This window comes from Hypomesus nipponensis, chromosome 6, assembly GCF_054491055.1.
Source record: "Hypomesus nipponensis isolate SF chromosome 6, ASM5449105v1, whole genome shotgun sequence".
Classification (NCBI taxonomy): Eukaryota; Metazoa; Chordata; class Actinopteri; order Osmeriformes; family Osmeridae; genus Hypomesus; species Hypomesus nipponensis.
Window position 1 is genome coordinate 6,768,756 of NC_140366.1, and position 23,318 is coordinate 6,792,073.

At 42.2% G+C, this 23,318-nt stretch overlaps 2 protein-coding genes across 8 annotated transcripts; both read right to left on the reverse strand.

The window, feature by feature from the left end:
* Positions 1-252: 252 nt before the first annotated feature.
* On the reverse strand, positions 253-9,136 carry LOC146286769 (serine/threonine-protein kinase PAK 6-like). 2 transcript variants are annotated; one of them, XM_084699937.1, is made up of 9 exons: positions 9,027-9,136; positions 6,506-6,764; positions 3,700-4,332; positions 3,017-3,523; positions 2,688-2,821; positions 2,024-2,150; positions 1,627-1,752; positions 974-1,108; positions 253-862 (listed from the first exon to the last, which is right to left on the reverse strand). In XM_084699937.1, exons 2-9 carry the CDS (start codon positions 6,707-6,709, stop codon positions 695-697), a joined length of 2,034 nt encoding a protein of 677 aa, XP_084556063.1. In that variant the 5' UTR covers positions 6,710-6,764; positions 9,027-9,136; the 3' UTR covers positions 253-694. The 2 variants fall into 2 exon arrangements, with proteins under 2 accessions (XP_084556063.1, XP_084556064.1); XM_084699938.1 differs by lacking the exons at positions 6,506-6,764; positions 9,027-9,136 and adding an exon at positions 4,603-4,740.
* Positions 9,137-14,363: 5,227 nt separating this feature from the next.
* Positions 14,364-22,475, reverse strand: LOC146286770 (mitotic checkpoint serine/threonine-protein kinase BUB1 beta-like). Of its 6 annotated transcripts, none has more exons than XM_084699210.1 (23): positions 22,376-22,475; positions 21,734-21,857; positions 21,300-21,359; positions 21,066-21,210; positions 20,586-20,782; positions 20,113-20,249; positions 19,881-19,957; positions 19,619-19,698; positions 19,084-19,319; positions 18,598-18,704; positions 18,346-18,458; positions 18,143-18,177; positions 17,925-17,984; positions 17,768-17,808; positions 17,349-17,602; positions 17,041-17,189; positions 16,791-16,931; positions 16,537-16,628; positions 16,173-16,325; positions 15,689-15,822; positions 15,256-15,418; positions 15,015-15,130; positions 14,364-14,751 (listed from the first exon to the last, which is right to left on the reverse strand). In XM_084699210.1, the coding sequence occupies exons 2-23, from the start codon at positions 21,853-21,855 to the stop codon at positions 14,628-14,630; spliced, it is 2,736 nt and encodes a 911-aa protein (XP_084555336.1). In that variant the 5' UTR covers positions 21,856-21,857; positions 22,376-22,475; the 3' UTR covers positions 14,364-14,627. The 6 variants fall into 6 exon arrangements, with proteins under 6 accessions (XP_084555336.1, XP_084555334.1, XP_084555335.1 ...); XM_084699208.1 differs by having other exon boundaries at positions 17,919-17,984; XM_084699209.1 differs by having other exon boundaries at positions 19,619-19,701.
* Positions 22,476-23,318: the final 843 nt, after the last annotated feature.

Consider the following 23,318-nt stretch of genomic DNA (forward strand, 5'->3'; position numbering starts at 1 on the left):
CTGAAAGAAGTACATTTGAAATACTATACATATTATTTGCACCGTCAGATCTGACCTGCAAAACCTTAACTGCTGAACAACTGTGTTAGAATAAGATCATAATGTTTTAGCGAGTTCAACACGTCAATAACAATACTTATGAATTAACTAAGACTTTGATTTAAAAAAAGCACTAGAAAGATTTGATAACATTTGATTTATTCACATTCACATTTACAATATGCATACATACAGAAAGTTATACATGTTGTTGGCCATTTAATAGTAACACAATGTTAAATTGTGCAAACTTGCATTTTACTTTTGATGAAGAACTCTAAAATGTAAAAATATATAGACTTTTCATATTTACAAAGGGCCTGGTACAGAAATGTTACGAGCGATACAGGAAAGTTTAGACAAGGAAAGGCATGTGGATTGGATATTCTGTAATAAGATGTGCAATGTCACTAAATGGTTATCAATCAGTGGCCCTCTGACAACGCTGCAGACATGTGGAATAAACATGAACATTCATGAAATTAAGAGAAGAGAGGAGAGAATGAGAGTAATGGGGAAAAGGCGTATTACGAGCATTAGGTACTATGAAGCCATGTGAAGAAAAGAAGGCTCCCCCCCCAAGTTTTTCCTCTTAAATCCCTGTTTACTGGGCTATGGGACTTAAAAGAGGCTTTAGGTTGTCGGCTCCATCCGGTCAGCTGCGAGACATGCGTTTGCGGTACTGCTCCACCAGGGGCACCAAACACCGAGGCGAGCCGCTCTGCAGGAGAAACGGGTGTTCCAGCAGGTCGCTGGCACTAGCACGCTCCTCAGGGTCCCTGGTTAGCATGCAGTTCAGGAAGTCCTTCAGCACAGGAGAAATCTGTAAAGGAAGAGGAAATCCTTGGCTTTAGTGTTCAAAATAAAGTAAGAACGATCTCTGGTGTCTTTTTGTTTGTACACTTTAAAGCCCAGGGGTGGGTTTGTGCGTCACCTTCTGTGTGTTCTTGACAGTTGGCGCTGGCTCATCTCTCAATCTCTTCATAGCTGCCACTGGTGTGTCACTGAAGTAAGGCGGCTCTCCGTCCACCATCTCCACCACCATGATGCCCAGCGACCACACGTCCACCTGACAGGCATTGCATACATGGTCTACATGCACACACTGGCTAATGCCACAATACACAATATACTTGTATCTTGTTTAATGCAAATCTTATGTAAAAGAGTGTCTGCTGGAAATGGAAGAGACTTTATCTTTTCTCTCTTGAGTATCATAACAACACAAGTGGAAAACGTCTGCCTCCTTCTGTCTTAGATAAGCACATACCTCACAGGACAACAGACCACACTATCTAAGAGCCTCTTCTTAGAACAACCTGATTAACTCTGTATGAGTGGCATTGTTGAGGGTAGGGAGGTGTTGCTAACAATATGAAGAGAGTGTGTACAGTATGTGACTGTGTTGGTGAGGTGATTGGTATGGAAAGCTAACAGAAGCACGGCCATATTTTTGTTGAATGAATAAAAGGAAATAAAGTACTTTAATGACATAAAGACTCTCAGACATGTATATTTCTAGATTGTTGTAGTGTTTTGGGGCTGAAAGGGGTTTCTCCCCTGTTGTATTATAATTAGTGATGTTACCTCAGTTCCATATGGCGTCTTTGAGATGACCTCTGGGGCCATCCAGTAGGGGGTTCCAACCAGGGACTTCCTCTTAGAGATGTCTTTGCTGATTTGTGCACAGAATCCAAAGTCTGATAGCTTGATCTAAAAAAGGAGTAGAGGGACCAACATTAGAGGACAAGGGCACCCACCATCTTAGATCTGAGTTACTGTATGTTTTCTACAGAACCAGTGAGTTGCTGTGGGGGCGTCACTAAATGAATCAATCAACGAGGGAAATTTGTACTTCATACAAATTTAGCTTGATATTCACCAAATAATATTATGATGTTAGTACATGGGATGGCAAGATTCTAACGGTAAATGTCTACAATGATTGTGAATGTGCAGTTCGGCATGTTTTTATAATAGTTACCCTTCCGTCCAACGTCAGCAATATGGAGTCACTTTTGATGTCTCGGTGTATGACCCCTTGGGAGTGCAGATAGGCTAGGGCCTGCAGAACAGCCTCACACACAGTGGCTATCTGCTCTTCATTTAACCTGGTGAAACATCATCGTGCACACTCATGAGCAACAGATCAGCCCGTCTTTGTCAAAATGTGTATCTGGTGAGAAGCTCTGACAGTTTATGGCAGGGTATGAGAAGGGATCTGGCTGTACATGCAGAATATTATTTTCAGCCCTTCTCATCCTTGAGAAAAAACAACAATGGTGTCACAGAGAACTTACGGCTGTTGCCAACCCTTGTAATATAAAATACATTTCCCAGAATTACCTGTGTTATACTGTGCATATGACAAATAAATCACTTTGACTAAAGGGTTATTATTTAGTTAGTGGCAGTATAACAATATTTCTCAACAACAGGAGACTTAACATAGCAAACACCAACTACTTAACAATGTACTAAAATCGGTCAAATTGTTTTGGTTTGCATAACCTCCCTCACAACACACCAAGCCTTCTTTAAAATAATATGCAAGATATTAAATAAATTACATTTTGTAATCCAAAACAACATTAACAACATAAAACATCACAGTGTATTATATTGTTCATGTTGTGTTTTTGCCTCACCTGGTTTCACTAACAACATTGGTCAGAGCACCGCCCTGCAGGTACTCCATGATAACCCATAGCTCCTCCTCTACCAGGGCACTCCTGTACATCTCCACTACATTCTGGTGACGGTAGTCCCTCATAATGACCACCTTTGAGAGACCAACACAGATATATGAGGAGAAGCTGTAGCTAGGAGACCAATTCTAAGTTAACTCTATTGTTATGAAGCAAGGATTGGATAGGCTTTCATATTATTTTCTTTGAAAAATATGGACTCATTTTGTAATGAGAAATTACATGTACTATTGCACTCTTTCATGTCGTTGAGTTGAGAGACCATATACCTCGTTAAAGAGCAGCTCCCTGCGCTGCTGCTTCCTGAGATCCATCATCTTCACGGCCACCTGCCGCCCGCTGTGCTTCTCCCGGGCGATACAGACCACCCCCGTGGAGCCCTCTCCGATCTTCACAAAGTTCTCCAGCAGGATTCGCGGGTCACCTTTGTCCACCACCATCTGAAGGGCTGCCTTGAACTGCTCGTGGGTTACCTTGGCTGTTTCCGGCTCCGGACCGGGCCTGAGTTTGGCCTGCTGGGCTGGTCTGAGAGAGGGGGAATATCCTCCGACAGGGCTGGTGGCTGGGGAGCCCGTGGGTGAGGGCCTAGGCTGGGAAGGGCTATCTTGTTTAGGTAGGAGGGATTTGGAGGCATCTTGGCCCATGTTAATGATGGGGGACAGGCCGAAAGTGTAGCTGGAAGAGGGGCGCAGTGGTCTGTTTGTTCGTCCGCGACCTGCTATTGGGCTGCTGGTGCCATTGGGTAGGGGCAGTGGAGAAAAGCCCAAGGAATTCACCTGGGAGGTAAACGATTCAGTTGAGGGTTAGGATAAATTCTTAAATTCCTAATCACCTCTCAGGTTACTACACAGTAAAATTCCTTGACTGCTACTTAGGTTGCTGTGATATGTGACCCTGTATTATAGAAATAATTACTATAATTTTGTGTTCTCAACACCAAACCATCTCTCACCTTCAGGTCATAGGATGAGTGAGGTCTCCTGGGCATTTCCTTGGATGTGGAGAGCAGGTCGGGCATATGATTGACGGCTGGCTTGGCCCTAACATTCGCCCTAGTCTGTTTCCCAGTCTGCAAGTTATAGACACAGGAAGATGGTCTCTGATCGGCTGTCCTATCTTTTTGACTTGTCAGTTTTCCCAGCCTGTCCGTAGTCCGATGACCCGTAGTCCCGCCTTCTCTTGGTGTGGTTGAGATTGATGTCTGTGGTAGTAGCGCTGGATTACCAACTGAGGATATTTCCACCTCGTACAATGATTTTGCCCTTGACATTACCCCATTGGGCTGCAGTGTGGAGCTCTTCTTGGGGACGAGTTTGGGGCTACCGCTTTCGCTGCGCACTTGCCTTACCCTATCCTGCCAGCAGGTGGAGTTCCCTCCAGCTTTATGGGGGGTCTCTAGTCCCTGGTATTCATACGTGTCCCCCTCGATGAGCTCGCCCAGGCGGCCCATGGATTGGGCTCGTTTCCGTGCCGACGGACTGCTCCTTCGGAGGGAGTTGGAGCTGGTGACGGAAACTTTGGTCATCTCAGCGATGACCTGAGCTATGTAGTCTCCATGTCCGATGAAACTCCCCCGCACCATAGTCTGAATACAGAGAGATAAAAGACATTAGTCTAATCTAGTATATCAGCCATATACTTTTATACCAAGGCCTTTTGTGTAGATCATCTTAATAGAATCACAACAATTAAACAAATCATTTTGAAGATTTGCCTTTTATTTCAAGCCTTTTTACTACTCTGTAGCTGTCACAGTGTAAGAAAAAGTGCAAGTAACAGACCATAGATATAAAAAATAAAAAAAGAACTAAGAAAAACTCACAACTGACAATTAGTAAAATACTAAAGTACCCACCTCTCTTTTCTTATTAGCCACAGACAGCAGAGAAAGAACAGAAAGACAGTTAGAGAGATAAGCTATGACCTAATGGGGTCAGAGGCTTTGCAGTTTGTCACTTCAGGGCCACAGTTTTTGACAGCCACTTTGGGGTGGCTAATGAGATTCAAGGCATGACTGAACAATGCAGTGCACATGCTGAGCCTTAGACTGAACTGAACTGCAGTGTTCTATTGTATGTCATAGATGCATTTTATAGGTATTAACTTGTATTCTTTTAACTTTCTCTTGATATGGGTCAAGTGCCTGAAATAAAGCTGACATGAAAATTCTATTTTGACTAAATAAAAGATCCGTATTGAATTGAAAAGCGAAAAGCGGAGCAAAAGGAGAGTAACTAAATAAATATTTGTTTGTGCACCGGAACAGGGGTAAAAATACATATCAACATGTACAGTAAACATACTTGTTTTAAATGCACCACAGAGTGCTGTAAAAGTTACCATTGAAAAGCCTACATCACATGTCACATTCCAGACAGGCTTTTTGTCAAAATACACACACTAATGATATTTCTCTAATTAAAATGTTAAGCTTTCTGATTATAAACGGCTCTAATGATTTTATAATTTCATAATAAAAAGAGAAAAGCAAGCGTTCCGATTTTGCCACGTTTCCCCACAAAATAAAGTGTGCTTTACTTAATATGGCTTTCACACATTTCTTTCCCCTCTGAAACTGCTTTCCAAATGGATGCCATGTACCTTGAAACTAGGTCAGGTCTTATAGATCTGTGGAATAGTCTGTATAAACAGGTGCAGCCAACACTGTTGGGTACATGGCTGATTGCGTAGCTCACCCCACAAATGAGTATAAATAGCAGCAATAACAAGGATTGAGATTGTGGACTGGTGATGAATAGACCACATCATTATGAGAAAGTCGACAGTTCTGCATTTACTTGGGTAAAACGTTAGTCAGTAACAACCACTGTCTGAAATTAGCCTGTCACCTCTGCAGCGCATACTGCAGAGTTTTGGTTATTGGCTCCCGTAGTCTTATTGTAGAATCTGAAGGTATGTACGGCGTGTAAGTCAGATGTCGACTGTAGAATGTGCAGCTGTAGAGTGCAATAATGCGTGGGATTCATCGTCACAAGAAGAGGAGGATACCTGAGATTTCGGTGCCTTTCTCGGTTGCAGGTTCATGAAGTGAAAACCCCCTGAAGCATGTGTGATGGACAAGAACTGGCCATTCAAGTTCACTAAATTGTTAGCAATGTCACTAAACAGATCAACTTTCTTCCTTCCAGTATATCTCTCACCATCGTAGTTCCTTAATGTTTCGGTTGCATTTCAAGGCTCGGTGAGAAAGAAAACGACATTTTGTATTTTGATATCTAATTTGTCATGTCTATTTGGATCTATTTCAATTTATTGAGACAGAGGTGTACGTGATAAGAGAATGATAATCCAATTTCGGGCCTCAATGCTGTCTTGCCCTCAGTCTTCCTGCTGTTGCTGTTGTCATTTCATTTCTCCACAACTGAATGACATGAAAGTGGTTTTGACCAGGAGAACACTAAGCACCACTTCACTACAAGCATACAATTTCCCACTCAATAACTTATCGTAAAAACTTCCAAGGGAGTCGTGTGCGCCTGAGTTATGAATTGTTCTTGCGTCGACATTCTCACGTATTTACATATCCGTGTCGTGCAAACAAAACAGCATGTTTCAAACCCCGTAGTTTGAAATCCTTTTCTGTCGTAAAAAGTCTTACCGTCTAATACTACTGAAACATTACAGCATGTAGTGAACCTCCTTCACGCATTTAGCCCATGAGAGGCCAACCTGTGGAAGGAGGTCACATGCTCCTATCGTGTTGGAGGATGATGGTGAGGATGCACCTTCTACTGCACCTTCTTAGGACGAAGCTCCACATTGGTGATCCTAGAGGGGTCCACCACTGGTTTGGGCCTTCTCAGGGTCTCTATGACACTCTGCCACTGAGGTGGCAGCCCCACGAAGCAGCCCTTGGCCGCGTCGAAAGACGTGTGGACGCGGTGTTCGAAATCCCGTGGCGCCGAGATCTCAGGCCTCCTCTTCTTCTTGCGCCGGAACATACCGAGACAGCCGGCCGAGCAGAAGGGGAAGGCCTGGGGTAGGTGAGATGGACCCCTGTTAAAACAGGAGGCAAGTTTTTCCTTCAGTACCATGGTGGGACTGTTTGAAACCACGCACAAAGACGCATGCAAGTGTCACACACGCACATGCAATTACACACACGCTTACTAGCAGAATCGCATTCAAACACGCATACAGTAGGCACACACACAGCACAACCATAATCTAGACTGCACTGGTTCTCAGTACGACTCAACATGATTTTCCAGTTATTTCCTTCTGAGCGTGTTTTGAAGTCACCTGTTGGACCTCCTTCCTTCCCACCCACTCTGGCTCCTCCCCTCTCCAGCTCCTCCTCCGGGACAAACCCAACAGCCCAGACAAGCTGCATGCTTGCCAAACACCTCCTTTAGGCCTCCCGTCATTCCCTGGCACTGTCTGATGTTGTGTGGCCTAATCCCTCTTCCTTGTCTCCCTACCTGTCAAGTGTAAAACCGCCTCCTGGTGGGTTAGAAGATACCCTCAGGCACAATTTTGGAATCGGCCTCCCCCCCCCAAATCCTAACCTTAACCTGAACCAAAAGGTATAGTGTCACCCTTTACTAATTACAATTGTAAAGGTGCCTTGAAGCGAAACATATACTCAGTCACTGTGAGCATATGTGCCTGAGCAGGAGTACTGCAGAGTATGGTATTTTCTACGGTCGCTTTTTGCCCTCATAAACATTGCAAGGACTCACAGGAAAGTGCTCCACTTTCTGAACAAAGTTAGGCTGTGTTAGTGTGTTCAGGGTCAGCTGATTAGGAAGGTGTTCAGGAAATGATAACAAGGTAAGCTAAACTGCCCTGAAGGCTCATTATATGTATACATATCTGTGTGGTTGAAAACAGCAATGGTTGTTGTAACCATCCATCCTTTTTACAAACAAATATTTATATATCCCAAAATATATCCTTTTCTAATATCCACCCCATTAACTAGATGGAAAAGCTTTGCTATTGGTTTAGTCAAGTCAATAGGCAAATACATTCTAACTTCCAAGGAAGCAGCCATGGGATGCATTGTATGAGTATGGGTTTTGTATAAGCAGTTTTTTATATTGAGCCCTGGACAATTGTGTTTTGCCAACACATGCACATACCCATGTATTCTTGGCCTCACATGATAACACACACATATACCCATAAAATGATACAGTATACACAAGTTTTCTGTTTAGACACACTTGGGTGGTGTGTTTTGCTGGCCAGTAAATTGCATGATGCACAGGCATGTGCTAGGACTAGGCAATCCTTCTTCAGTCTCAATGCCAAGCCAAAGTAGGTCAATTGACATTTACCCAAGGATGGAAAGTACACAGTGAAAAGAGGGGTATTAAGATAAGACACAGTTAATCTAAATTAAACTTTATATTATATACACACTACGTACTGTACAGTGTACTACTGTAAAGATCAAGTTATTCTAGATTTTTGGGGGTTAGGAGATTGTTGTCGATTTAAATATTGTTTTGAAGTGAACATGCGTCATTAAATGTGACTATTCCCCAACTATGCACAGTACAGAGGTACATATAAGTAGTTCCAAAGCACTTACAGTATATTTACATTACAATTGCATATATGCATAGGCTGCGCTTATCGAGTAGGTGTGGATGAGCATCCTGTGTGTTTAAATTGAGGATAAAGCTTACAACATTATCAGAAAAGTACTCTCATATTACCGAGGATTGGCTATGTCAGAAACTATAATTGGGGATGTACAGATACATTTTACATTTAGTCATTTAGCAGACGCTCTTATCCAGAGCGACTTACAGTAAGTACAGGGACATTCCCCCGAGGCAAGTAGGGTGAAGTACCTTGCCCAAGGACACAGTCATTTTTTGCATTCCTTTTCTGTTTTTGAAATGCAATAAGGGGTTGTTCCGACACTGATTGTAGCCCCATATATATACCTATCTGTATACTTCTTTGACCACAATATACAGTTTCTAGGTCCAGGTCAAGTGACAAGCTAATTTAACATAAATGACCCTCCAGCATGCAGTATATACTAAGGTAAGTGATAAGATCCCATAACAATATTTCCATAGTTCTAAAGACATATATTGGAAAACATTTAAGATTCAAAGTCTGTAGAAACTGTTTGAGCTATCAAAGCCTACTCTTTTCAGTCAGGTCGGACACTTGTCTTGACTTCTAACACAAGTGACCCAACAGTATAATCAGGAGAACAACATAGGCCTGAGAAACAGGCCTTACCTGTTACAAAACAATCTTACCTGTGTTAGAAAGTACACTTTACTATCTTACCTGTGTTTATGTGGGCTTGTCAACCTCTGTCCCTTTCCAAGTACAGGCCTGTAAAATCAAGCTCTCTGTCGTCTGCCTGTTGGTCTGTCTCTCCCCCTCCTTCTGTCTGTCTGAACCTGGAAGCAAAGGGAAACCATGGAGAGTAGGAACGAAAAACGGATTCTCATCTACCAGTCCATCTCTCTTCATGGCTTTTTTATTCTCTACCACCAATCTCTTTCTCTCTTTATTACTCTTTCTCGCTCTCTCTCTCCCTTCCGTTCTACTGTTTGGTTTGGAGGAGTGGTTGAGGATATAGAGCGACAAGCAATGGGATCTATAATCATGTCACTCATGAGCTGTGTGTAGAGATCACTTCCCTTGCACTTAATGTTAAAGAGATGTGTGTAAACTGTAGATAGAGATGAAGGGTGATTACTCTTTGTGATAGTAGCTTAACAATGTCTTCTAAATGGCTGTATCTGTATGTATCTATACGTTTAAGTTAATAATACAAAAAAGAAAGAGTTGCATATTTGATTGCTGCAATTCACACCACTCTATGCACACAATTGGGGTACTTGGCTACCATAGCTGTATATTTCATGAATCAGAAATGTTTTCATTACTTTGCACAATTCGTTACTTGCATTAAGTAATATACACCCTAGAATTACAAAGAAAGGATGACTGCTAGCTAGTGAGTTAGCAAGAAAGACTTGCTGTACTCAGTCCAGCAACCATTTTTCCTTATTCCTCGACTACACTGAGGTGACTCCAGTGACAACATTGTGCCGCTCCTGGGATGGGTGGAGGCATTACAGTAAGCATCCTCCAAGAAATATGAGTAATTTATCAACTCACTAGGGAGTGATACCTGTGTGATAGAAAGCACGCCCTCTCTCATAGGGGGGTGTCCCACCGACCAAACAGGTTGGATAACAGATCAACTGGGGCATCTCATCTCCTTATTCTTTGTGTTTGGATTACATCCAGAAGTGTCCCTTCCTCATTTGCTAGACTGGACAGCTCCCGGGGCAGCGGTGTGTTGCATTCCTTTAGACGGCTCGTTGACACAGTTCCACTTTAGCAAAAGTGAAACAGGATGGAGTAGAGAACGTTCTGACCATGGTACTGTTTTGTGTGTGCTCTCCAAAGTGGCTTTTGTCAGACTTATGTCTGGTATTTTTAGCATTTTCCTGTTTGCATACTTTTTGAATAATGTGCAACACCTTTGGAGAGTCAAACACAATCTTTCCTGGACATGCCAAGTCTTAACACCCCATGTGTGTCTTGTCAAATGTGAGTATTTCTGTCAATTCGTGGACAAACCATTTTCTATTGCCAAATGATATCATATTGCAACTACCATGCCACCAAACTGTACTGCACTACCTGTTGAATGCTGTGGCATATCTGTACAGGCACACACTGTTAAACACTAAGCCTATTTCTTTTAAAACCATTTATACTGTATACTTTTTTCATAAAACTTTTTTAACATAGTTTTCTGAGAGATCCACGTGACTTAATCGAGTGCCAGCTGTAATGCCAACACCTGGTTGGTATTGTCAGAGCTTTCCCATACAAAGGTTGTCAAGAATTGACAAGTTTTTATTTGATGACACACCTGGATCTTGAGTAGTCTTACACAATTATGTCTCATCATACTGTTGGACCAAACAGTGAGAGAATAAAATTGTTCCTGATGTCCTCATTCTCACCAATTCATTTTTGACGGGTTAGAAGATATCATGTAAACTTTGATGTTGACTAGAAAGTTCCACATTGCAAAGGCCACTTTCAAATGCAGAGTGGAGACCAAAAATAACTATATATTTTGAATATTATTTCACTTACTTTAATTAGGACGTGAGGCTGTCTACTCCATGCTTTCCTGTTTAAATTTTAGTGGGTGTGACTAGTGCATACCAGGAGAGTAAGCCCAACAGCTACATGACCAGACATCTCTGGATGCCTCATTATACAAAATAAATCTTCTCCAATTCAACAGCCAAGGAGAAACTGCCTGGCAGAAAAAAAGAAGACAACATACCAACATAAAAATATAACAACATGGTAACGATACCACGGGATGCTTTATCCTAAACACTTTAAAACCATGAATACAATTGTAATCTGCTTGCTGCATACCAATACTTGCACTAAACAGAGCATCAGTTCATAGACTTTTAACAAAACTACCATCTGCATCTGATTCAATATCAGATCCCTCCTAACAAGTGTTAATAAAGTGGCAGAGCTTGTCCCATATGTCTCTACCCAATTCAAAAGTACTCCACCAATGTGGTTATTCACATAGATCAAGACTTGACAAGGGTAACAATAGCAATCATACAGCAATTGTGGCTTATTTCAAACCAATATGAAGCATACTGTAACAATGTCTATGTACCATACCTACTCTACAGCCCAGTTGGTCTTTGTTGTTCCAGCAGTGGAAATAGATACATTCTAAAGCCCTATTGAAATGGATCAATTTACCTATTGTATAGTTATTCAGCACAGACACCGAACGCAGTTACAAAGCTCAACATTGGTTTATTGTATATTCATCAGTCTCAGTGAAATGTCTTTCATTAGGAGTGTGATTCCACATTTAGTCATTTCAACACTTTACTACTTAGACGTTGTGTTTATCTATCTTCTACACAAATGGCAGCATAGATTGCTTCAGGAGTCCAATCTCTCAAAAACCAAGTCCTTTCTAACTATACGTCTTACTAACAATAAAACGTGTTTGCGCGATCCTATTGCAGTTTTATAGCGTCTGACAGTAAAATGGCATAACCAGGGTCATCTATTTGTTAGTTTTGCACAGAACGTTGCTATAAGAATTGCTGCAAAAAAGTTGAATCAGCTCGAACTTCAGAACAGGTATCAGGCCACTTTATTCCCTCCAGTCAGCCCTTCACTCACCTGACTGTTTAGTAGTTTAAACGAGAAACACAGGTAGAGGGAACGGACAGCGTCAGGTGGGGCCGCCTGTGTCCATACATGGCGTAGACCTGTCCTTACTCCAGGTGTTCTGTGGTTCTATCTTTCCTCTCCTTAATCGGTCACTGTTTGCCACATGGTTGTTGCTGACTACTCTATCCCTGTATCTCTCCTCCCCCTCTTCACCTAGCCCTTTTGTCAGTGGAGCAGAGCTTCCTTTTTACTTTTCACTGCTCCTTTCTCACGCCACCCTTCCCTTCCTCTGCCTTCTCTTGTCCCACCCTCTTTCTGGAGGGAGTGACAGAGATGCAGGTAACTTAAAGAGGGCAAATGGGAATGTTACATTGAATTCAGTTGAGTCTAATATTATGTCTTCCTTTTTGAGGGAGAACTTTCTTCCCCCACCCCAACACACACTCAGCCTGAGGGGGGGGGAAGTTAGCTTTGCGACTGCACGGTGCAGGCCCCCACTTGTCTCAAAGGGTTGAGCGCGTCTTTACCCTCGGGGGCTGAAGCACACGGCTGTTTTAAACGACTCTCTACCGGTGGTGACTCATCAGAACCTTGGCTGACTTGGCGTTTGTACGGCATTGCCTAGGCTGGAAGGTTAAACAACACTGGCAGTTATGAAAGCATGCCTGGTTAGTGTTGAGCTTTGAAAGAAAGCTTGTTTAAGGAGCAGCAGCAACTTTGGATGTAAATAGTCTGATACACCATCATTTTTTTTTTTTGCTGTGGAACAGAGGAAAAGTATGCTTGAATTGGTTATGTGTAGAAGACAGAGAGGGAAGGAAATATGTTTAAGTTTTTGCATTTTATTGTGTTTCAGTCTGAACACCTGAGGAAAAAATAACACAGACCCAAAAGAGTGTTATAGCCAGGTTGTTTACTTGCACCTCCCCCATTCCCACCCCCGCCGCCCACTCACCTGTGAAGGACTGGAGTTTTCCCTGACAGATGATTGGTGACAGATTTAAAAATTATTAACAACTACCTGTAGTTTTGGTCATTGGACTTTCGCAGCGTTTGAGCCACCAGGCAGTTATCGCACATGCAGTGATAACACTGGGGTTTCCCTGTTGCTAAGGGCAACCGCTTTTGTAGCTGTGTCACCAACGTCCATTGGTGAGCTGAAAGGTTGTGTTTGCAGCTCCTTGAGATGGCCATCATTCTTCTTTCTTTCACGAGACTTTACTTTGTAGCTATAGGAGGACTGTAATTACACTACAACCTGCGATACCAGACTATTGTAATATTCTAGAGAAACCTGTAAAACGTACATGCAAAAAGCCTTTATTTTACATCCTTTACAAAGTAGAAGGGATTTTTCAGGGCATGTACTCCTGCAAAATAAGTAGTGACCTATCCCATTTACACCTAGTGGTGTAGGATGTGTGACACATTGTGTGTCTCATACTGTACAGAAGTAGGGACACAGTCACTGAGTCACAGCCACCATCTACATTTTGGCCAACGGGCTGCAGGTAGTAGTCTGCTTTTTCTTAAAGTAGGAAAAACTTGTAAACTAAGAATTTTGAGGGTCAGACTTCCTTTGAGGGGGAAGTAAAAAATAAATAAATAAACTTTACAACAGGGAATGAAATCTGTCCCAACCTTAAACGTCTTCATTCTCCTGAATGTGTTTCAATGACCTCGACTTAACGTTAGGTTCCGAGAAACTGGATGCTTTAGTGCCAGGCACAGCTTGTACATGTAGCTGACATGCTGCATCTGCGTCATAAAAATGACTCCTGAAAACAGCGAAGCCCAAAGCACGCCGACGTCTCTAAGATCGAGCCTGAGTCTGCAAACTCACTTCCAAAAGGCAAAAGGATACGTCCAGGCAAGTGTATTTGAGCTGTTGGCCGACTCACTGAAGGTATATCCAGACTAAGTATATGTGTGCAAATTGCCCACAAGCCATGAGTAATCCCTTGTCCAACAGCTGCATGGTGATTGAAGCAAATTATACCAGTTTACAGAAGCATGTAGTTTCAGCTCAATGTCATGTCGAGCCAAACAAAGCACAACAATTAGCACTCGTAAAAATATTATAAAAAGTAGTATACCACATATTCCAAAATAATTAGTCAAGCCTTATTCCTGCTTTCAACTTGTCTAGTCATGGGATGAAATGTACCTACTTTAGCAAATGTAATGATCTACCAGTGTGCAGTCCTCACAATGAGAGGTAAGGAGAGACTCACCCTCAAAAGAATGTTACATGGCTTATTCACCCCCCCCCCACAATCAGCTCACTGTATTCTAATGAGGGACAATTTGACTTGCAAATGAACTATATTTCTCTACATATTAACTTTACAGTAAGACGCTTGCATGGATGGTCACCTGTGCAGACACAAACAGTTCAGGAGACATTCATCAAATGCCACTGACAAGACTGTCACTATGCACCATAAGCCTCTGTAACAATGCAAATTGTAATATATACAGTAAATATTTATTGTACAAATACATTACAGCCAACAAGACTTTTACAAAATTAAGACTTGAAAGAGGTATTTTACTCAACAACTGGTGGATATCCTCCCTTATCCTTACCACCACCCCCCCCCCCCCCCCCCCACCTACGTACAGCATCCTAAAAGAAACACCTTCTTTATAATACACAATGGATTACAAACAGCAACGTATCTACATGGTTTATACTGCAAAATCAGCCATCTTCATATCTCCAAGCAGCTCAGTAAGGACGGATACAGAAGGCTTGTCTCGAGGGTTTAGAATGGTGTGAAAGAACTTGCTCCAGAAAGCCTTACTGTGACCACTACAAAAAAAAAAAAAACAATAAACATAGTCAAATTATTAAGGCCGAACGTACCATTTGAAAAAAAGAAATTAAGTTGTGCTTTTATTTATTTTTTATAAAAATCCCGATTCCCGGCCGGGTTACATGACGTTGTGTCCTTGGGCAAGGCACTTCACCCTACTTGCCTCTCAGGAAGAATGTCCCCATACTTACTGTAAGACGCTCTGGATAAGAGCGTCTGCTAAATGACTAAAATAAATATACAGAATACTTTTCAGTACCTGGGGTGTGCTTCACTATACTCCTCCACAGTGTACTCTGGGCCATCCTTGACTAGATGCATGCTCTTCTTGGTTAGCATCGTGTAGATGGTCTCAGCAATGCCCACGAGGTCCACCTTCCAAAAGACATAGAAATGTTGAAGAACATTTTTTGTATTTGTTTCGTTTTTCGGTTTTCGAATGCCTGACTGACTGAATATTTTGACATTTCTGACTGCTGTTAAACTATCCCAGGCAGTACCTGGTAAGGGCTGGCAGAGGGCGCTAGCAGACCCCGAGTGATGTACGCCTGGGCTGCAGGGAGGTGTTGCACTGTCGTAATGTCCCTTTGTAGCTCCAGGTCCAGTGAGTTGGAGAAGTCCAAGGCCACAATACTCTCATGGTCATTTTCAGACAGACTCTGACTGTTAATGACATAGAAACTTTATGATGACAAGAACACACTGATGGTGGACTTGGGTAAATTACTATTACTACCGTGTAGGCATGTGTGTGACGTCTGAATTTGTGCAATGTAATGAATATAGCGATTAGTCAAGTCAGTCCACTCCACATACAGGAAACAGGAGGACAAAGAGAGCATGTGGGGTGTGACTTAGTTGCTCCAAGATAATCACGAGATGTGTTCCTAGGTGATGCTACATTATACAACTGGGGTGTGTGTGTGTGTGTACCTCAGGCTGAAGAGCAGTGTGTCTGGGCTGAGGACTCCATGGACCAGGCTGCTTGAGTGCATGCGTCTGACCAGCTCCACCAGCCCCATGGCCAGCGACGCCAAGCAGCGCTCGTCGGACCACAGCTCTGACATCTATGTCGGAAGAGATCATTCAGTGACACCACGGAATGGCTCCCAAACGGCATTAAAAAAAAATCAGGTTCTGAAACAGCAGTCAAGCACTCGAGGCTCCCTTAACCTAGTTTCAGAACAGTGAAATGAGGAATTCTGAATTCTTTGAGACACCTCAAAGTCCCTAAATACTTTTTGGGACTCATTATGACCTTGGTTCCGACATTTCAGATACTACCCCTAGAGTTTTGCATGTGATTAGTTTCATCATGTAATGTCCCCGCCGACTACATTGAATTGACCTTGATGGGGAAATATTGTGGTCTAGTCATGAGGGGGAGACGGAAAAGAGTGAAATGGCGACGTCTGACCTGCAGAGCGCAGGCCTTGTGGACAGTGATGCAGCCGTCCTGGAATAAAAAGTGCCGTCCGGGGTCGTAGACGGGCGCCTGGGGTTCCCTCGCCAGGCGCTCCCTCAGCCGCGAGGAGATGTAGAAATCCCAGGGTACCGTGCTTCGCTCCACCTGGCGAAAGTGACGTCATCAAAAGGGCATTAGGACATGGCGTCGACTTGTCTATGTACAAACACATACCAACATGTATATCAGTTGTTCCCTCTGGGAACGGAAGTAGCTGGATGGTAAAGAGTGTCGCGTATAGTCCCGTTTCCACGTTTTTGAACTTTCGTTTGTGAGGGTTTAGTTCGTCAAGGCGGCTTGTCACACCCCATATTACCTTTATGGTTATGTGTTCCCCGCACTGTCCAGAGTAAATGGAAAAGTTATCACGCTCCAGAATCTTGGAAAAGACGAAAAAGGTCTCATTCCCTTCAAAAGAAAAGAATACATTATACAGAATACCTGAAAACTAAATTAATTAATTTAAACTACTACACATCAATATAATTTGAATGCATCTACGCTAATTGGTGTGATTATTCATGTTAATCAGTGCATTAACATGTAAATGTTATTCAGAGGTTGAATTACCGAGGAAGAGCACCTCATTCTCTTCAACCATGGGCAGAGCTCCTGGCTCTGAATGGTAGTTTGGGAAGGCTCTGAGATCAAACTGCTTAAGCAGCTGAAGCCTCGTGTTTAAACTGCAGGGGTCTTCTGTTGGACCGTGGACTGCAAAATCAAAATGTTCAGTCTGAACATGTTATACTGTATGTATAGTTACAAAAAGATATTCACATCCTATGAAGAAATGTTGATGTTTTATGGCGTAAACACTGACTGATAACAGTCTGGTTCTCCAGGTCAGCCTGGCTCTCCTCAAGCCTGCTGAGGTGGTTCATGGCCTTCCCTTCTGACTGGACACCCAGCAAAGAGGCACAGGCTTTGGAAGACACCATGGAGGCCTCAAGGGCAGCTTCCTGGATGGGGCTACAAAACAGAATTCAAGCCGAGGAACAGTTTGCGCAAGTAGTATGGTGGACTGAAAGCCAATATCAATGTGCAACATAAGCACAATCAAATATACGTCGACAAGTTTTTCCTAAAGTGGATTTAAACAGTACTCGTTGAGTGCATAGCGAAGTATACCTTAACTTCTTCCTGCTGTCTACTTCAGGTTGAGGAGTCCCCACATTTCCGGCCATGTCACGGATGTCCTTCGTCAGACTGCCAGTGTTTGGCAAGCTCATTCTATGTCCCAGTGTGCCGGTGTAGGGGGTAGATGCCATTTTGTTGGCCAGTGCAAAGTCGTTTGTGTCATCGGGGCTGGCACACAGGGTCTTGTTGTTGTGGCCGTACACGATGGCCTCGTCAGTCAGGGTCTCCGTTTTCTCCGGAAAGCTCTGTGATAGAAAAAAAAAAAAAAGTGTTGGTGAAGCTTTGTACATTGTGGAATAGTTTGTTTTTTTATTCAGCCATTTCCATTTCAGTTGAGGAAAACACACACTATGTACTGTAACAACAGATTACATGTTTCCATTAGTTCAGTACCAAAAACAAGCACTAACCTTTGACATCTGGGCCTGTTCATTCAGAGGTACTTTGCCATCTATCAGAAGAAAATATACAAGTCATTAATGAGTGGAACATCAACTGCACTAGGCAAAATGTTCAAGGCTTGCCAAAGTGTAAGTGTGTGTGTGTATTTTACAGTTTTACCCTTACTACGGGGGTACTGAATCCTTATACTCATAGCATTTTCTCCAAGCGGATAGAAAACATCATCTAAAAATGAAAAGGCAAAGATCCAAACTGAATGGTTAAACTTTCCCCATCTAGTGACAAACTTTGCAAAGATACAAGTTAGTATAGTCACTGTCATTTTGGACAAACATATCTATGGAGGGAATCATTTTATACACACATTATTTACAAGCACATACCTGTGGGAGCAGCATTTTGACACAAATCAGAGTTCCTGTCAAATGTAAAAACTGGAATAAATCATACTAATCTTGTACATGCAACACTGATTATTAAGAAACAAACATGTCTTATGCATTTCCCATGCATATTCTGTTATTCAAACATTTTTCAAATGCACATAAAATAATTTGAATTACTCAAATTAGCATAAACCTCGTACCCAGATGAGCCAGATGGAGAATCCACAAAGATTTGGAAAGGCTGTTGAGTAGATGAACCTGATCCCGGCTCTGCAGCTGGCGTATGGGAACTCTCCTCCTCGATAGTGACATCCTGAACCAACCGAGAAAAAGTGAAAGTTACTAAGAGTAGCAACTTTCAACAGTAAAAGGAGTGTCTGCCAGTAATTGTACACGTGTACCGCCATTAGATGTGTGCAGTGAAGCGGTTCTGAGTAGCCTGGGCCACTTGCCTGTGGATGCTGCGCCTGTTGAGACTTCCTTAGTTGAAGGTCCCTCTGCTTTGCTTCAATCTTTTGCTTCAGGTCCTCCTCGACTTTGCTCAGGTGGTGGAATTTTTCTATTGTTTGGAAACGGGTGGATGGACAATAATACCAAGGCTCTCATTGGTTGTTAGGAAACTAACAATTCTCAAAATGTACATTTGAACAGGCTTCCATTTTCAGCATTGTTAGGAAAATATGTCATTTGACACACTTGAGGTGTGTTGGAAGAGGGAAATAACTAAAACATGCAGGGCAGGGGGGTCCCTGAGAACCAGGATCAAGGACCACCGGTTTAAGACATCTTTAATGTCACGTGCAACTGTAAGAATCGTTTACATTCCCACATTACTTTGCTAGTCTAAACAATGACTCATGGAAGACATCAGGCACGGCACAGCTTCTTCAGTCTGTAGTTTTGAACTGTGTAGCATATTCCCTGTGTTTAATGTCTACCGTCAAGGCCTCGACGTATGCACTTGTAGTAGCGCTGGGCACGCAGCTCCTCAAAGCTGAACTCGATCACGCCGCTGTTGATCAGCTCCTTGCAGTACATGCTCTGCTCCTTGGCTCCTCCCCCCACTTGCAACTGCGTCTGTTGCTTGGGCTGGCACTCCAGGGCGGACTCCTCCTTAGCGGGCCGCAATGTAGACAGGTCCATGTTCACTTCTGGGTCTCTCTTATGTGCAGACCTGCAGCCAATCGGGAGAGGATGAGATGGTGAAATGGCGGCTCTGGCAGATGTTGTGAGGTCAGAAGCCATCTCTGAAGCCAAAGTTCCACATTGTTTTTTGTCAATTTAAGTCAATTTAAGAGTGGCTGAGGGTAGCACTTTTGCTGAAACTGGACACTTTGGCTGTTAGAGATGAAGAGGCGATAAACACCTTCGATCAAATGATCCTGATCAATCTTCACTAACATAAAAAAAAAAGAGCAAGAGAGGATTTCAGTGCTTACTAGTGTCAAACGCATACAATTCCAGACTACTTACACTGATGGCATCTGGTCACCTTCTACATAATGCTGGAAGCTGTTCATGCTGGGAAGGGCCTCCACACTGGAGCATCCATTCTGCTGGGAATCAAGAGGGAAGCGTCCTACTGAAAATGCCTCAATTCCAAGCAAAATGTACACGCCAATACAGATTGACATTGATCTATTTCTGAGGCACGAGTTCATGTTCTCCAGCCCCTGGAAGAGGGAAGCATCGTCTACGGTTCCATTTTTGGTGCTCATGCCACAAAGGAACCCACCTGGTTCTCATCAAGTATTGCCATCGGGGCATTCTGACTGCTGCGGGTGTCTTGCTTGTCAAGTCCTTCAGACTGGCCTATCACGGAAAGAAAAACAAACTCAGCATAATCTCTAGTTGCTTGACAAAACAGTATTTTGTTGGGTAAATATTTCATTTTACAGGGAAGTCTACCACTTCAGATTGGTCCCCTATCAGCACCATTCAAATGACTCTCCTACTAAAGGCCTCACCTCTGTTCATGGGGGCAACAGACCTTTTCCCTCGCCGGGGTCTCAGGTCAACCAGACACCTGGGTGGCGTTTCCTCCTCCTGGGCTCCCTTAACTACACCTTCCATGGCGTGACAAGATGCTCGGTCTAGCAGCCCCCTAAAATCCACCATAATCCACCAATGTTACTAGTAACAATTGTAATAGTTACTAGTAACTAAATAAAAATCCACCAAATAACACATGAACCCTGATATGGTACGCAGGTCTTTCACCGGTCCCATATTGTAGTGTGGTAATGCATCATATGATATCAATACTGTACAAAGCTTCTTATTCAACATAATACACAATTCCAGGCCTAGGACTCGCACTTGAATCAAATGAAGGAAAAAAAACGAAAACACAAATTCCAGGCAAAAGAATGAATACTAACAAAGACATATGTGGCACGTGTAAGCATTAGACATATTGATACATTATAGAGACACGTACTTGTGGTACTGTCGCAGTTTCTCAACGGGCTGGGCACCCGACTTCAGCCCATTTTGCAAAACGACGTCCGCCTTCTGGTAGTCGCCGTGCTTCTCGTACTCCTCAGACCAGGCTATGTAGAAGGCAGCTCGGGTAACCCCAATCCCCTGAGCCTGCATGTAGCTGTAGGTGTTCTCTGGCCCTGTGCTGTTCTGCGCCTGCACCACACAACATGAGGTGGAGGGGGTCAGTATAACAGTTCATTGCTGATGTGAATTTGGGTCATTCTGCTTTACGTGCCAGCTAATGGTTGGGCTGAAGAACACTGCAAAAAAGTTAGTTTACAAATGCTTCAGTCCACCTAGATTGCATTTATGAATAGATAACTGTATGTTGACTGTAATGATTTGTGGCTATAAAAGCCCTAATACTATAGTTGTCACAATTCACAATGAGCATAACTCGATCCTTGTATTCTTAATGTACCATGTCACCACTCACCAGTTTTAGCCAGATGTCAAAATAGCGAGAATCGTCAGAGTATCTCTCGTCATCCACAAACAACTGCACTGCCCTTTCCAGAAGGTCTGTTAGATTGCTTTCTTTACTGCCCTGAGGGTATGCATGTACTGTCCATCTTATATACCTAAAATATAACATTCAAAGACAAACATTGTCAAATATTAAATGTAATTTAGTATGTGGTCCTGGAGTTGTATTTGCACGGTCTCTCACCTGTCCCATATATCAAGCGGGTCACCCCCAGTGTACATGCAGAGTTCCCATTCAAATGCCCTGAGGCAGAAAATGCAATGTTAACAACAATCACATAACAACTACACTTCAATCTACAAGAGAGCTGGCTTAATCTTTTCCTAAAGATCATCTTCCTGTAAGTTTTAACTCCAATCTTAGGCTACATAACCATGATTCAGCTTGCTTACTTGCTAGAAAGTTTAAGGTTGCACATTCGATTCCTGACTGTGCAAAATGACGTTGTGTCCTTGAGCAATTAAGTCACTTCACCCTACTTGCTTCAAAGCGTCTGCTAAATGACTAAATGGAATGTAAAATGTATACAATATAGTTAAACTACAATCCATGGATGGTCGGGTTGCTTGAGGTCTCTATGATAGCAGACTGTGAATTACATAGATGGCTCAACATACTGCCTCTGTTTTGTAGCTGCATGCCTGGCTTCTTCTTGGTGTAGTGCAGTGACACCCCGTCCTTCTCCTGATGGCAGCATGTTTTCTTTGAAGAATTCCCATTCTGCCCCACCCTCTGCCATTGCTATAACAGTAATACATCACATAAGTGTAACAATTAGCACACTTGGAAAGCCAATAAGTAACCATTATCTTCAAAATTAAGTTGGTAGTCCCTACACTGATTGGTACATTACTAATGTCATTAGCAAGCTAGCAAGGTAGAGCTAGTTCTAGCTAGCAAGCGTATACATTCACATTTTGTTAGAGCAATGTAGTTAGCTAGCTGGGCTACCATGAACACTGACATTTACTGTTTACTAAAGATCGTTGAAACAACCTCATGTCAAGTACTGTAGTCTAGATAAATTAATCCAGAGAGTGCTTGCAAAACTTGTCAAGCTGCTATACTAATACGTAGCATACTATAGCTAACCAGCTAGTCAGCATACGACTCAAACGACATGCAATCATCACTGCACTGCCAGTGCATAACGTCCAGCTAGAACAACTTTTGCTTGGATAAAAATAACCACTTACCGTTTCCCTGTAAATATAGAACTACACTACTTACACTACTTCTATGACAAATACATTTCTTACTTTGACTGGCTTTTTCACGGAGGTCTGTAAAATAAATTTCAAATCTACCGCTCCTTAAAAACGATTGGATGGATTTAAATTCCGGTTCACTTGATTAAAATCTTTCAAAATAAAGGTTTGACATTTTAATCGTTGGCAGGTACAAAATATCAAAATCCCCCCCAGAAAAGTGGTTTTAGACACCGTTGCAAATTTTTTCCCCTTGATTTTTATATATTTATGCTTGAAAATTGTTGCCATTCATGGTGGTCCGGATAATTTTTATGAAAAACATTTTAGTTATAAAGTATATGATATATCTTGCTACCGAATTCTCACGGAATGATCACTCTAACCCATGCTCTTATTCTAAAGGCAAATTAGTAACGTATATGGCAAGCCGTTATTATGTCTGTGGTTTTAACATGTTATTCCTAAAACGTACAAGTCACTATTTTGAAGTTACTAGTACTTAGTCTGTAGTTACTAGTAACTATTGGATTAGTTACTAGTATCTATTCCCGTTTTTCTAGTAACTTTTCATTAGATACTAGTACCTATTTTTTTAGTTACTAGTAGGGCCTAACTAATCTAATTCTTACTAGTATCTATTCCCGTTTTACTACTAACAAATTGCACAATTTTACAATTGTATTCTATAGGGCTCTGCTTTACAGATATCTAGGCTACTATTTGTGTCCAACTATTATCTATTCCAATAGTTACTAGTATCTATTCCAGTTTTACTAGTAACTATTCATTAGATACTAGTAACTATTCTTTAGTTACTAGTAACTAATCCAATAGTTACTAGTATCTATTCCCATTTTACAAGTAACATTTTACTATCAAGTAGTAATTTTTACTCGTCATAAGCAACGATGAGTAAAAACGCAATTGTTACTAGTAACAATTGTAATAGTTACTAGTAACTAAATAAAAGTTACTAGTAACTAAATAATAC